Source organism: Ambystoma mexicanum, chromosome 7p, assembly GCF_040938575.1.
Source record: "Ambystoma mexicanum isolate Mex_15411 chromosome 7p, UKY_AmexF1_1, whole genome shotgun sequence".
NCBI classification, from domain to species: Eukaryota; Metazoa; Chordata; class Amphibia; order Caudata; family Ambystomatidae; genus Ambystoma; species Ambystoma mexicanum.
In genome coordinates, this window is record NC_090939.1 from 138,165,215 (window position 1) to 138,181,876 (window position 16,662).

General features: G+C 43.3%; 1 protein-coding gene across 4 annotated transcripts in view; it reads left to right on the forward strand.

Moving 5' to 3' along the window:
• Window positions 1-16,662, forward strand: part of TEX55 (testis expressed 55) — a 543,889-nt gene that overhangs the window by 36,946 nt on the left and 490,281 nt on the right. For all 4 annotated transcript variants that reach the window (XM_069635919.1, XM_069635920.1, XM_069635922.1 and 1 more), the window contains exon 2: window positions 3,119-3,820. In XM_069635919.1, coding sequence (XP_069492020.1) covers window positions 3,131-3,820 — 690 coding nt within the window. In that variant the 5' untranslated portion in view covers window positions 3,119-3,130. The remainder of the gene's footprint in view (window positions 1-3,118; window positions 3,821-16,662) is intronic.

A 16,662-nucleotide genomic window follows, 5' to 3' on the forward strand; every position in this document is an offset into this window, starting at 1 on the left:
TGAATCAGAGCAGAGAAAATGATAATCTCTTCCAAACAAACACACAACAAAACAAAAGACAAAAACACACAAATGAATTGAACAGAAAGAACCCAATAATAATCAGGCTTACGAAGAGTTGCTATATTTACAAAACCAGACCTATTCATAACCACCCTCCAGAAATCTGTGCCCATATTTAAAAGATATAGACTATCCATCTAGTCAGTACATCTAAAACAGACTACTAACAGTAAGTAATATCCTCACCCTAATAATATTCAAAGTAACCCTAATAATAACCCAACTGACCCGTTACTATATGAAAACAAATCTAGCAAAATATTTCCCCCTTAAACAGTTAACCTACTCCAAACAAACATTTGTCCATTACTAGAAACCCAAGATAAGTGACCTATGAAAAGAAGACTAAATTAATATTCATGAGAGCAATGATACCCTATTACTACAATCAAACTTTCCATCCCCCAGATTGTTACACATATAAAAATACCCACGATTTTAAGAAGCATCAACAATGCTCCACCCTAATCGTCATACTATCAGGAATTAACAAAACACTGTTTTCCTGTTTTCCCCCATAGCTCTATTTTCTTCCACAATCAAGACCGCCCATACAGAGTAAGATTGCAGAGCAAGGCCCACAGCATAAAACCAAACCCGATAAACAATTTCAGATGATACCCGGCAATAGAAGCGCATGATCCCATTAGAACTTAACTTTTCCCCTCCTAAGCGCAGAGAAGTGCAGAGCGAATACATCCCACATATCAGTTTTGTTGAAGCCCAGCAGCCTAGAGCTATTTCCTACAGAATTAAACTCTTCTCACAGATTGCCCTCCAACATAAACGTCAGGAAACCGCCCACCTCCCAGAGAATTGTTATATTTACAGCTCTCAACTCACACGTTCTCATCTTTATCTATTCAGCGAGTAGTCATACTACAGGTTCTTTCCCACCAAAAGCCCCACATCCGCCAACAGTAAGCATCATTCCCAATCAAATCACTACTGTATCTATTGTGCCAAATACAACACATGAACCTATATAGTGTCTGAACGCTATTCACTCACATTACTCTTCATTGAAATATGTTGTTGTCGTCCAGTAGTAGAGGTGATCTATCCGTTGTTTCAATCACATGCCAATCCATTCCCAGTATTAGATATAAATTAAGCTTTTCATACCTTCCATGCTATCACTCTCCACATGACACACAAGGTTACATCAAAACAAACAAAACTCCTATCAACAGTGAATCCAACACATAAGTGCTGTCAACATGATTTAAACAACAAATAAGTACTATGTCCACCCTACACCGCATGAGGCACGGCACTGTAGTAACACATACCAGTTATCCAATTACAGCGTGACCATTAAACAGCACATGTGCACACTATTAGCCACTTATACAAAGCCCCAGCCAGACAGTGCTGACCCATAGAGCGTTAAGACGTCCCATCAGAACTTAACCTTTCCCCAGACAAGTGCATAAAAGGCATTCAACGTAGGACACGTTGCTTGTGACTTGAAGCGTACAAAGTCTCACATAAAAGAGATGGGCCCATTATTCAAATCTGAACCAAGCCGATTTGCATATGTTATGCCAGTGAGTAGCTTTCAGCCCATCACATCAACCCTATCATACGAACAAGTTGCAGACCCCTGTAGAATATGTTAGAGCGCTGGATTGTCCATCTGTACTGTATTTTTAAAACAAACAAAGGACTATGCTCCTCCCTTCCGTTATCCATTCACTTGCTTGTCTGACATAGATATTTGCTCTGCAAGGGTTGTCAACACGGTCACTGAACCAGATACAGAGTAACGATACAAATCACCGGTGGAGAAAAATGACCAAGTAGTTAATGGCAGTGGCCATGACCATGACTCCACAAACTGAAACGTTGCTCGAAGAGTATTTAAGGGAACTACCGGGCTCGGGGCGCTGAGGTCGACCTTTGCTAACAACGCATACAAGCCGACATTAAGCAAAGTTATGCATTTTAAAAGTGAGCACAGTTATGACTTGCACATTACTTCTGATTTGCATTAGGTTGCATTTCGCGACCATTTCCATTTATCTTCCCTTAACTCCCCATGACTGGCCCGAAATTTCCTTCCAAGTAGGTTTTACCTTCAGTTGCCAGAAAGAAGGGAGGCAGGGGGAGGTGTTGGTGGACAGCACATTTGCAGACTGTACTGACAGCTGTAGCCTGCAAGCAAACTGGTGTGGGTGGAGACAGGTCTGTCTGGGAATGTACAAATCTGATGTAGACCAATCTGCGCAAACTGGGAATCTACTGGGATTTATCAACGGAAACATGATTTGACTAGAAATACAGTCAAAGGCGTTGAATAGGTGATACTTAGCGCTGGTGTTCGTTGTAGTTCCTACGCTGCTGCAAATGTCACTTCACCGGAGCTAAGTCAAGCCCTATTGAATATTGCACTGGGGCTACAGTTGGTAATGCAGGTTGTGCTGTGATATCATATTACTGTCATGAAGACTGAATCGTGTGGATGATGAGACCAAGAGATGATAGTTAGTGCTGGCACTCCTAGGATAAGAACCCTGGTCATTGTGCCAGCGCTTCTGCGACAGTGCATATGTGTGAACCCAAGCCATGTTTACTAAATTCACTGGCTCCAACCAGCTGAAATCCAATCAATGCTGCTGCTGCTGTCTGACCAGTGTGAAGTTGGACAAATCGCCCTTTGATAGGGTCAGGTCCCTGCACCTGTCACAGGGGCCATTTTGGCCAGCTCTTCAGATGTTCTGAAATATAACCATTTTTATGATGGTGGGCCATTTTCATGATGGTGGGCAGCACCATGGTTCTGGTCCTTGTGGTCCATTCTTTTGTGTGAGCATCCCCTCAAAGCTCTCAGACAGAATTAAAGTGAGTTTGTATGCGTGTGACCATCTCTGAAGTGTTTCTTTCTTGCAATAATGATCATAATTCGATCATTACTTCCATCCCCGTCATGGGTAGAATTCTCTATTTGGCACTTAATAAACAGCCTGTCTACTGCTGTGTAGAATGAACATTTTATATGAATGCTCTGTCACACTTTGATCTACCTATTAATACTCAAATAACTTTTTTGCAGGTGGCTGAAAAAATGGAACCGACCAAAGAAGAGGGAGTGAAAACCAGCAGTGATCCCCAAACATTAAGTGAGGAAGGAGAGGGAACCACAGATGAGGCGGCACAGCCTCAAGAGGACGAAGTGAGTACTAGCAATGAACCAGCAGTGCCGGAAGAGGAAGAAGTGAAAGACAACGATGAACCAACACCGCCCAAAGAAGAAGAGGGAGCCAGTGATGAGCCGGCGGCATTACAGGAAGAGGCAGTGGCACCCAGTGAGGAACCACCACCTTCGGAAGAGGAGGGAGAAAGAAACACCAGTGATTCTCTACCACCACATGAAGGGGAAGTAACAGCCAGCAGCCATGCTGCAGAATCACATGAAGAAGGGGTGACCAGTAGTGACAATCAGCCAGAATCCCAAGAGGAGGAAATGCAACCCATCAGTGATGACCAGCCAGCATCCCAGGAGGAGGAAGTAAAAACAAGCATTCGCGATCAGCAAGCAGTTGAAGAGGATGAAGTCAAAAGCATCGGTGATGAGCAACCAGCGCCCCAAGAGGAGGTAACAGGCAGTGGTGAAGATCAGTCAGAATTCCAGGAGGAGGAGCTAACAAGTAGTGAACAGCCACCAGATGAAACGGGAACAGGTGAAGACCAGCCACTGTCAGAGGAAGAAGTTGCGATAAGAAGCAGTGAACACCCCCTGGAGCAGGAGGAGGAGGTGAGTGATGGCACACCTATGGTAACAACAAGAAAGGAATTTGAGTATTAATGTGATAATTTAAAACAATGTGGACATGACTCATAAATAAATGTATCTGCCCATCAGTTGAGGAGGGCATTGCTTTTTCCACTTTTGGCAGGAAGACATCTTTCTTCGTGCAAAGCATATGTTTGGAGGGTATATTGCCAGTACTGAACTTTAAATGGTATGGCTCTGATCGGAAGGGAATGTTTCTGAACCCTACATAGATGGATTACTGTTATGTATAGGATGCAAGTATCCACATACATTGTGGTGTAATTCCCCCAAAATATGCTCGAGACAATGTTGACAGTTAACCAATGACACGAAAACAGACACAGGACAAAATCAAGGGTGAGGTTGGCTCATCAAATCTTGAATAGCAGCACTGTTGGATGAACACAGACGAGAAGAACAAACATCCATATGTATTTCCAGACTGTGTTCCCCTGACCCAAATTTCACATCTGTTTATACCTTTTAGAGTACAATGGCTTCAATGGAACATGTGGAAGATTTCATGAATTCACCAGGGAGGATTGCAGTCTTCCACAATTAACACAATGGCTGGCTATGTAAGGCCAGGCCAGTTTAGACACTCAATGGGCCTCATTATAACTTTCGCGGAACGGTTTAACGGGCTCCGCTAATGGAGACGGACCCGTTAAACTCGTTCCGCGAAATTACGAGGTCCCCTCGTGGGACCCGTTGTTAGTTCCCTCTCCCATTCACATTGCGCCCTATCGGGGCTCAGATGGGAATGGGGAAGGTCCGGGCCCGGGTTCCCAGAGGGAGGAATTACTGGGCCATCCGAACTCGGAATGGCCCGATAATTCCTCATTCTGGGAACCCGGTAAAGGAGCCCGGTTTGGCGGCAGCCATGGAGCTTATAGCTCCATGGCTGCCGCCAAACTCGTAATGAGGCCCCATGTCAGCTACAAATCTACATGAGATTACCCACACAGCCGTTTACATCGAATAGCATTAAAACATAATCTTCATACAGCAGCAATCTGAAGCAACTCGATCAGTGTACTGTATTATATTTTTGCCAGTGAAATGTGACGAGTCGGAGAAGGACACAGTCTGACTTTCCATCTCACTTATGCTTTTTTTAAACAATATTGATGAACGCCTATCTTTCCCTATACTAAGGGTTTTCCCTACCTAACAAAACTAACTAAGTTGCTCGTCTGCCATCAGTGAGAGTCCAAATCAGAATCAGTCCACTGTCCCAACAAACCTATTCTAACCCTACCACTATTATAACAACATCAATCAGGAGAATGACTCCCTTCTCCTGCAAGCTATTAAGTCCCAACATTCTGATACTGGGTTCTTCAGGCATTCAGTCGTCACTCTTATTTAATTATTATTTTGTTCCTTCTTATAGGGTAACTTTACCAGACTCTTACAACTTTCCCTTTGTCCTTCTGGTTTATTACACTTTATCTCAGAGTCTTTGGTTTCACTTTGGGCTGGGTCCTTATTTCTTATTACAAACCACTCTTCAGGTTCTCCCTGTTCACACTGTTTCTTTATTTGTAGTAGTTCAAGTTTTTTTTTTCTTGCTTGTAAGTCTTCCAATAACATGTCACTTAGTGTTAGTACTTTGTCTCGACTGGGACGGGTATCACCATTCCAATAACGATTCTCTTTCACCTTGTTTAATATCAATACTTTATCCTCATTCAGTCTCAAGGCTCTCCCCTTATTCAATATCAATTCTTTATCTTCACTTGGACTAGTATGATTACTCCAGTAATAATTGTATTCTTATGTATTCACTGTCAATACTTTAGTTTGACTGGCGTGAGTTTAAGGATTCCAGTGACGATTCTCTTTCTGTTCATTCACTTTAAATACTCTATCTGGAATGGTGCGAGTTTGAGTGTTCCAATAATGTATCCCTCTCATATAATTTAATCTGTTCTTCTCATTCTGTCACAAGACTGTCTATATTCAATATCAATATTTTATCTTGCTTGGGACTAGCGTGACTTTCCCAATAAGGATTCTCCTCCTGTTTATTAAATATCACTACTTTTATCTTGACTGGGAGGAGTATGAGTGTTCCACTAATGATTCTCCTCTTTTTTATTTACTATCACTACCTTATCTTGACTGGGGCGGTTTTGAGCGTTCCAGTAACAATTCTCTTTCTTTTCATTCACTTTCAATATTTTAGTTATATTGTGACGGATATGAACGTTCCAATACTGTCCTTTCGTTCCCCTTCTGGGTCTCACGTTCTCCCTGTTACCTGTTACTCCCAGGGGCAGCATCACCAGGTTTCTTGACTGGATGGAACTTTCTCTGCCACTTGTAAGGTTGGCCTTTCAAAGTGCTTCTGATATTCTTCTTTCCCGTGGCTTCCCCCACATCTCGCTGGTATCTTGTTTTTCAGTTCACGGGTCAAGGAAGTGGTGTTGGCGTTGTTCACTGACCCATCGGTCCACCAGGGCTTGTTTATGGTCACGCCACAACTTATCTCTTCTCTGGGGTACTGGTTAGTTTCTCTCCACTTTTCCCCTCCTGTGGTTCTCTTGAGCTTCCCATTAGGCATCGGATGCCGTGCGATCAGCTTTTTGTCCGTGTCCACCTGCAAGCAGATTTGTATTTTGCAGGCTCTCTCTCCGGCTTCCAGATGCTGTGTGTCTGGAGTTTCTCTCCCTCTCCAGTCTGTGCATTTTCCCTTTATGGTGTGGCTGTAGGATTTCCCTACCACCACATTGCAGTCCTTTCATTCTGTTCACTTGATACTCTGTATTCCTTTATAAATATATTTCTTCGTCTCAATACAAGGAAACTTTTCCATTAAAGGGGTCATAAGGGTTTCTTGATGACAGTAACACATTTTACTATGTGCTTCTTGTTTTCTTTCCCCGGATGTTTTTGGAATTAAATTATTGGTATGTTTGTTTGGGAGTTCCTCATAAGAGCAGGAGTCCTTGTCCCCAAAAGGGAGTCTCTCCTGGTCAGGTCCTGCTTGCCTCTAACCCTGAGGAGGCTATTGCAGTGCAGGCTCACCTCCCAAGCCCCATAGGGAAAGACTCCCCCTTGCAGAGAAGTGACGGATTCCCACAATTCGTCACATAAAGCAAGTCTCTTAATAATGCTGGTGCACCAGATTATAAATGTGTGAGTAAATACATTAACTGTTAAGCTACCAAATCCACAAGACTTAGATAGCCCCCATTGTATGCGCATCAATACCATATATAAGAGGAAGACCCCTGACAGTCCAATTCATCAAAAATAAAGAAAACATCCCATGGATTGGAATGAATCACAGGATTAGGTCACTTCTCCCCAGGGAGAGAGCCTTTCCTTGTGAGCCTAGGGAGGTGAGGCCTCTATGCAATAATTCCCGTAGGGCTGGCGGTAAGCGGGACTCACAGGGATAGACACCCCCCCCGAAGTTATATGGACTCCCATTCCATAGAGGAACTCCCTAAAGCCCCTTTCTCTAACACAGTGACACCGTTCATTCCGGGCCGCCACATTACGAGTTCTGCAGCGGGTCCAGCTCTGTACGCCTGGCCAGACCAGACGTGCAGAGCGGCACCCGCTAGCAGGACAGGGTGCTAATAACGGACCCGTCATTAATGGGTCCGTTGTTAGCATTCACCCCATTCCCATTGAGCCCTATGGGGGCTCAAATGGGAATGGGGACGTACCAAGTCCGGGTCCCGCGAATGGGATTTACCGGGCTCGCAAATGTCCGAATGGCCCAGTAAATCCCATTCTTCGGGACCCGGACCAAAGTTTGGAGGTAGTCATGCCGCTAAAAACGGCATGGCTTCCTCGAAACCCGTAATGAGGCCCAATGAGTACTATGAAGAAGTGGAGTGGTGGAAGAGTAACAATGATTATTCTTAATACTGTGACGAAGAAAAGTGAACCGAGGATGCAGAGCTGTAAGGGATTTCAATCAGGCACTCACCCAGGTCTCGCCTAGCATGTAGCGTGCAATGAAACCCTTATTTATTTTTGTCTATAAGTTCAATATTCTGAATGATATACCACTCATATCACGCCCTTCTCAAAATACCCCCCAGGTCACACTGAACCAGGAATCAGGCTAGTTTGTAAAGGTAAATATTTATTTATTTATTTTAATATTCAAATCACACATAGGTTTACTATATATATATATATATATATATATATATATATATATATATATATATATATATATATATATATAGCAGCAATCACCCAAAGGGTAACAATACAATTCAGAAATAAGCAAAGCAATTGAATTCACTTATAAGGAGGCAAAATAGAAACACAGCAAAAAGAACAGTTTTGATTTGTGCACAGATAGCGTTTAGGTTAATGTTCCCCCTGCAAAGTTTTATTTAAATACAATTGAGCAGTCCTACACCAATGTGAGTAACCAGCAGATATTCAGGAATTAAATACAATTTCTAGAGTTATAGGCAATCTTCCCTCCCTAAACAAGAGGGAAAACCGTTTTGGCAAATGACACTTTTAAACTTGCAGGTGAAAATGACTTTGTGAAATACTGCAAAAGGTGCAAACATGCTTAAATGGAGACAAGTTCTAAAGAAAGCAACACTAATCAGGTCCTAACATACATGCACTATAATATAAACAACAATACCCACTTGAGATCAGGATGGGATGGAAAAAGCACTTTGAAATGGGGAAATGACATGTGTAAATTTGTGAATTTTGCAAATTTGCGGCAAACTTTTACGATGCGATATTGAAGAAAAACGTTTCTATCTTTAAAACTGAAGGAGTTATAGAGGTTTTAGTGAGAGGTGCGAAAATGAAAACGGAAATGCGCTTTTGAAAATGACCGATGGGTTTTATTACACTATATTATGACTATGAAAAAGAGAATGCCACATATAGATCTTACAGTTATGTGATTTGCGTAACCCGTCCCGTTGTGGATACTCTACTTCTTTCTGTGATTTACTTTAGTTATTAAAAATCACTATAGAGTTATGGTTTTGGAACACAGGTGAGACAATAAGCGCAAGAAGGATTGTAACAATACTGGAATTCTGAATTAAAGATGGAATGGGTTGAGATAGGGATAATACAATGCAGATATACTAAGGGTCACTGTTCTTCCTGTTAATACTTACAGAAGAAGTTACTAAATTGGACCGTCAGCTCTGGTCAATGAATTGGATCTGGCCTACCGGCAGCAGGGCACCTCTAGCGGGATTGGATCAGCAAGGCGGTTCTGGTCAATTTGGACTGCACCTCAGCCTGGATTTGGAAGGGCCCCTTCTAGTTACTGGACACAGTAGATAGCAGGATGCAAGTTTTCAGCTGACCCAACTCAGCTGACTCAACTGACTCAGAATTAAATCCCTTCAAGTTTGGGATGTTGGAAATTGGGTCAGGCTAGCAATAATTTTGCAATGCTAGAGTCTGGATTCTGCAAAGAAATCTGGATGTCTCAAGGATTCTGGAGTCAGCTACAAGTTGAAGAGTTCTGGAATAAGGTGCTGCGCGACATCTGGATGGGTTCTGGAATTAGTGTGTTCTGGAAGCAGTGTGTTCTGGAAGCAGTGTGTCTATGTGTAGTCAAACTCCTATATTTATCCATTACAAAGTTTATGGCATGGGCAGAACTTCAAAACACACCCCCATGGTTGTGAGTGGCTACCGACATGTGCTTTGTTTTGGTTGGCAGCCTGAACAGGGCTGTCATCTTATGACAGGATTTAGGAACTCCCACCTGGATTTGTACCCAAAACATACTTTTCTACCATTATGTACCCTCAACAAATTGGACACAAAAACTATATATTTGATTGTCTACATTTACATTCACTTCCCATCTTTGGGAGAGCCGTATTGGTCCTTCTATGGATTTTTATCAATTTTACCCATAACACTTTGGATTAATCTTTTCTAATTTGATACATCTCTGGGCGCTTATCAGTGGATCGTGTACATACAATTGTAAGTTTGCAACATTAATAGTTTTGCCACAGTCAGACATTTTTCTTAACTTTGGTTCCTTAAATGGTACAACTTTCCTGAATGTGTTCAAATCACAAGGTTGAAATTAGTTTAATGTCTACCAAGTTTCAGATTTATCCCTCTGTAGGTTGTTCAGTTAAAGAGTTTTCAATTTGTAATCAAAATAAGGATTTCATAGCAAAGTCCTCCTGTGTAACCTACCCTTTTTAGGCAGCAGTTGTCCAGTCCTTTGAAGTTCACTGAGAAACCTCCTCCACATCCTGCCCATCCTTGCAGAGTTCAGTGCTCAGCCTGCCCTTTGTTCTTTGGTCAGCCACCAGACGAATGTCTAATGTGGCCCCATTGTGTTGTTTGCTGGCATTATGCGGGAACCATTAACAGCCATTACCCTTCCTGTTCTCAAGGAAGTGTCAAGCAGAGATGTCAGTTTTCCCAGGCCATGCTACCAGATCGGAATTACATAGTGGATTGGCATCAGACTGGGCTCTTGGAGATTAAAGTCTTTTCATTTCAAATATAAAATATAAGCACAGTTTATAAAGGATTTAAATATTTTGAAAGAATTAGCCCTTCACAAACATGCTCGAAATAGTGGATTTTGCAATTTTTCAGGAAAAAGAAAATACATTTAAACTGGGTTTGACAGCCAATTCTCTTAGGCAGCTGTCAGGCAGTGATGCCTGGATTCCTCTGACTGCCTGGAGAATCCATGGTTTCAGCACACTTTCCTTTCCGCAATTCTCTGGGAAAGTGATAGAATTCTTAAGGCCATTTTCGGATTAGGCCCTTCTGTGGCCTTGTTTCATGTGACAGATGACCGATGACAGCAGTGATTCCTGCTTTTACTCCACTTTGCCTGTGTATGTGGCAGGGCATGCAGCTCTTTTGGTGCTTTATGAACTCTGCTCAATTTTGCAGATTTGGTGTGCACAGGGGTTATTGCCTCCATTTTTGGCAGTTTTCTTTCCCCATTGGCAAAGAGGTGCAGTGTGGCGCATTGGTGTGGATAAAAATATTCCACAGAACCTTCATCAGACAGAGAGGAGGGACTACGACCCTCTGCTGGGGGGGTTCCAGCAACTTGTAATAATAACCAAGGAAGGACTCCTCTTAGGGTCGGACAGTAAAGAAGCCTGGTAGCTTCAAACCAGTCAAGTTTTTGCTGGACTGCAAGACCGCACAAACCTGCGTCCCAAGGAGGAAAGAAGATGCTGCTGGTCAGAGGCCTCGAAGGAGCCGAGGCTGACGAGCAGAGGGGAAGGAAACCCTGCAAAGAAGAAGCATGCAAGAGTGGTGGCGTGACCCTGGAAGGGTAAACCAGTGGGTCAGACAACTGTGCCAAAGCTGTTGAATGCTGGAAGCCATGGTAAGAAGCAGAGCATTTACGGAATAAGAAAGCAAACCATCTGGACATCATGTGTAGTCCCGCTCCAGAGATGCCAGTCCCTATGAAACAAGGCAACTGGGGCGGCTGGAGACCCGGGAGGGATCATGGCAACCGAGAGTGCTGCCATCATACTCGTCGCAGTACTTGGCCCAAAATTAAGAGGAGTAACAAATACTCTGGGACTCAGCTTAATCGTCCCAGTAGTCAGAACGAAGTTAAGAGTAACATATACTCTGAGACTCATCCCGGTGAGTGGCTTGAGAATAAGAAAGGCCAAACAGCAGACAGTAAGTGTGAAGAAGAGGTATATGATACTCATTTTCTGATACAAAAGTGTTGAAGAAACAGAGTAATATTAAGGTTGAGGCAAATACAAAGAGGGATTCATTCTCCCAGTTGGAACTAGAAAAAGAAAGAAAGAGATGTTTGCCCAGCATTCCTAAAGTGCACAAGCTTGAAAAGGAAAGGCCTAACAGGAAAGCAAGCAAGGGAATCAGAGACTGGGAAAAGTACCCTACTGGAACTACACCATTTACTTAAAGATAAAGCTCTACAATGTCTGGGAATTACATATTAAAACCAAGGAAGAACATCTAGAAGGGAGTAATTCTCGTAGACTTTTGTTGTTCAGAAAATGTAGAAGCCTCTCCAGGAGAAGGGAGTCTTTCTTCTGGCTTTGTTGTTTTCGCATAGTGGTTGGGACAGAATAGCTTCGAGTTGGACGGAGAACAGATTATTTACTTTTGGACTTTTAATACAGATGAAGAACACCTTCGTTTGGTTAGGTAGGGAACCCCACATGTTAGGAATTGTAAGGCATTTCTTTTTTATTATTTAAATAAAGAAGTGCAAAAGGAAAAGAATTGGTCTGCCTTCACCTTCTGACTTACCACAGGACCCATAAAGATCTTAGAAGTTTGTTTGCCAGGATTAGGGCCACCATGAGTGCCAATGTGTCTCTCATTTGCTTGGGCTGTTTTGTGTAGCACTCGAGGGCCCTTCCATTGTGCAGGCAGCAAAATTATCTTCTAAGAAACAAAACAGGAATTGAGTGAAGTCGGAAGAAATCTTTCCTGGTTTATGTTCTAAAGAACATCTGACAGAAATTAAGCGTAGGTTCTGAGAGCAACCTCATCCCTGGGAAAAATATGAACCTTTTTACATAAGGAATTGAACCTTGCTATTCTTACTTGCAAACATCACCACAATGTGGAGTGTGTCTTTCCATGTTACCAGTTTAATTTCAGCAGAGGTCATGGGTGCTGAGCCACCTATGAGCCAACACAGAAAAGATGACTTTTAAATCCCAAACTAAATGGCCCTCCAAACAAGAAGAAAATGCATGAGTATCAAACCCCTTCAAATTGTTTGTAGAAAGCCAATGATGGCATAGTGTAAACCCCTGTCTGATTTCCAATAGATAACAATCATAGTCAGTTGTGGCCAGATCGTAAGTGAAAGATTACAAATTGTAATGAGCAAATGACAGTATATACACACTCTTTCATGCCCAATGGTAGAGCCTGAAGCTGGCGCCTTTTGAAATGTTACCTTTCTGCTTGAGGTTTAGTAATTTTACTTTGTTGCTGCCCACAATGGTTATTGGCTTACATCTTGGGCAGCAAGCGACCAAACTCAGCAAATTTGGGCAAGAACTGGGCTCTTCTGCATATGGAATACTTCTACAAGGTCAACTGAAACACTGCTGTTCCCACAAGATCAGAAAGTATCCAGTGATAACAGCTGGTCCATACAAGCTAAACAAACATTGAAGCAATATTATTGCAGTTCATGAAAAGTTGCCTGGGGCTTAGTCAATAATATTTGGAGGGTGTGGTTCAGAGATTTACCCATGTGGTGTACCCAACTAAAAAGGCGAGCGAGGTAGTAATGGGCACTTTATTGTGTACTTTTAGTAGAAACAATGGCTGCTGTGCCTTCGGATCTTTTGTGTAATGCCTTGTATTTGCAGTATGTATTCAAGTCTCCTACACAAAAATCTGATTTGTGCTCTCAAACCACCACCCTAACCATCCTCCGCCCACATTACCGGCATTGTAGTATCATTTATTTTCCTTATCTATGAGGAGAGTACCATGCCTCAAAATTGGTGAAGCTGTGCGTGAAACGTCACCTTGTAGTATGCGCTATATAAATGGTCAATATTATTTTATATCATATATTGCAACACTGCATTTGGCTAAGCCATGCATGAGTGAGTCTTGGTGTAATGCATACCTAAAAGAATCACTACAAGGCAATAACAGTTTTGTCAGATAAGTAAACTAAGACATTGAGACATACAGTGCTTTGTCCAGAATCCTTCTAAAGTATAGAAGCTGGATTTGAGGTCTACTTTCCTTTTTCTAAAATGTATAATTCAGGAAGTAGGCTGTGGGTCATTAAAAATATAGGGCCTCATTACGAGTCTGGCGGGTTGCCGCTGGACTAGTAACGCTTTTCTGGTGCATGATATTCCGGTGCCACCGGGACATTACAAGTCCCGGTGGATCAGGAAATCAGACGCCAGAAAATGTTGTTCCCCATTCCTGCCGAGTCCCATAGGACTACATGGAAGTGGGGAGACGGAAACTCCAGCACCGTTGCTAACAGTGCCGGTGCGTCCGTGACAAGCCTGCCTACCAGGACCGTTGCGGCAGGCAGGTCAGATATGCCGGGCGCAACGGCCCCTGTAGGCAAACTTGTAGTGTGGCGGTCGGGAAAGGGTGCCGGTACGTTGCTACCGGCATTCTTATTTTCAGACCGCAACACTTGTAATTGGGCTCTAAAGAAAATGGTGGTAACAAAATGTCCACCACTTTACCTCAAACCTCTTAGTATGGTGGTGTGGTATAGTGGAGGAATTATCTATTCCACTTTACCCCCCCAAAACATAGAGATGTTAATGCAGGTGGAATCGCCCCTTGTCGCGATTCCTTAAACTCCCCAATGAAGTCATACAGGACTCCATGAATAAGACCAACACAACGTTGCTGCCAATTGTAATCAGGTGAATTTATCACTGATACCATTGGCACTAACACTAATGTCCCATGCAGAGGGGGGGGGGGGGGGTTGGGAGGGATGGGGAGTGTGTGTGTGCGTGTGCGTGTGTGTGTGTGTGTGTGTGTGTGTGTGTGTGTGTTTGTGATGGACACAGTGTTTCATGCTTCTGAAGTCAGTAACAAAATGATTCTACCACCTATTAGTGACTTAAAAGAATAAAATAGGGGGCCTATTTATGATGTACACACAGTCTGCCACTGTACGCCTGCGAAAGGCTCACTTATGAACACTGCCATCTACTAGATACAATGGTTGTTTACTAATTGACCTTTTCACAATTGACATCGGGAGAATTGACCTCGGCAAAATTTACCTAATTTAGAAGGTCAATTAGGACATATATGTGGGGGGAAACCAACCGCAACCCAACACCCAATCCAAAACTCCCTACAATCCCCCACCCAATCCTCTTATATTATTTATAATCCAAAACCAACCCAATACATATATAAAATAACTAAAATAATATAAATGTCAATTGTGTAGAAGGTTAATTAGGACCACTATAATTAGGTCAATTAGCACAAAAGGTCAATTTGGGTAATACCGATCCAATCCCTTTTGCTCATTGGGAAACAAAGTAGGGCAGAGCCCATCCTACTAAGTTATACTCCCAAGCGCATACATTAGCAAAGATCTTAAGGGGGTAATTATGATGGGATTTCCCACAGGCAATGTGGGGTATTTGTATAACTTGGATTGTTTGGCTACATAAGTCTTCTGAGTAAGAACATTTTTTTTTGTTTTCAAATAAGTGTTGGAAGAAGTTGGAACTTGCACTTCAGTGCACTACACTGAACGTTCCCTTAAACAGCAGGCACGTTTTGTTTGTGGGGTTTGTTTTGCGTGTGGGAGGGGGCGTGGCTATGGGGTTTGTTGGAAGAGGGGCCGGCCAGCAGGGAACATAGTTCTACTACTTCTTTTCGTACAATTCGACCACTGGAAACAGCACAGTAATTGGCAAGTTCTGGGTATTCACTGGTGCAGCAGGGAGGAAGTCAAAAGGAAAGGCTCAAAGGTGAAGAGGCAAAGAGGCTGGTCGTTGCCTGGTCTTAACCCTTTACTGTTCACCCCTAATTTGGACACCCCTAGAGAGTTCAGATGTAACATAAGATGCTCTTGTCACCTCGACGCTGGAAGCCCTATACACTTTCGACATTGGCACAGTTTGAGATGCAAGTGTAGTCTGCTGTCGGTTGGTATTCTCATCCATTAAGGTTGCTTGCTTTTTTGGAACAGGCAGGCTCAATTTTTACATCTGCCGTCCATGGCCCTCTGCACTTCACTGCCTGCTCACTTCATTACTCTCCTCTACACCACACCCTTCTTCCTTACCCGCTCTCAGGCCTCCGTTGGCCCCTCCCTCACACCTTCCCTCCTACTCTCCTCTTTGTCTCCCATATCACCCAATGAGGTTTTTAGACAAGTACACTCTCTGAAAGTCTCATCCAAACAGGTGCTCCCCTGCTCCTCCAGAACTATCAAGGACAACATTGTCTCCCTTGTTCCAGCCTTGGCTGATTTCTGTTTTCACTCCTTTGCCACTGGATCCTTCCCATTACTCCTCAAGCACTCTTGTGCACCTTCTCTTCAATAAGCCTTCTGCCGACCCTTCCTAACTACTAACTTCATAACTGGCTAACTACTGTTCTATCTCCATTACCCCCTTCCTGGGCAAAGTCTTTGAGAAGCTGGCCATCTCCCAGCTTATCCACTACACTGAATCCGTTGGTTGTCTCCACGAACACCAGTCTGCCTTCAGACCTGCCAGAGGCATGGCAACTGCACTCCTGAATACCGTGAAGACTTGCTCTCTAATCTCAATTCCAACTCTCCTTCCATTCTCATTCTTCTTGATCTTTCCTCCGCCTTTAATAGTCAATCATGCCATTCTTATAAATCGGCTTTGTGATACCCTTGGCATCACAGACCTGGCTGCTGACTGGCTGACCTCCTTTCTCTCTGACTGACCTTCCCAGGATTAACTCGGCCCTTTTATCTCCTCCATCTCACTCTCCACCTGTGGTGCACCTCAGGGCTCTATCCTCTCGCCTTGGCTTTTCAACATCTACCTTGCACCTCTGGCCCATTTGATCTCTACCTTCTCTCCTGACTTCCAGGGTTATGTTGATGGTGGGCAGCTCTCCTTCAAGGATACCTCCTATGCCTCCTCCTCTTCCTCTCTTATTCCTGACTGTCTTGTCTGCTATTCAGGTATGGTGAACTACTAACAGTCTCAGCCTTAATGACAGTAAGACTGAGATCCTTCTCATTGCAACTCCAACTCCCTCCTTCCCTCCTACACTCTGGCAGCCCTTCATGGGCCCCTTCCATGACCCTCCTGTGAGGCAAAAAACCTTCTCACATCACGGACCTTGCCAAGAAGGCC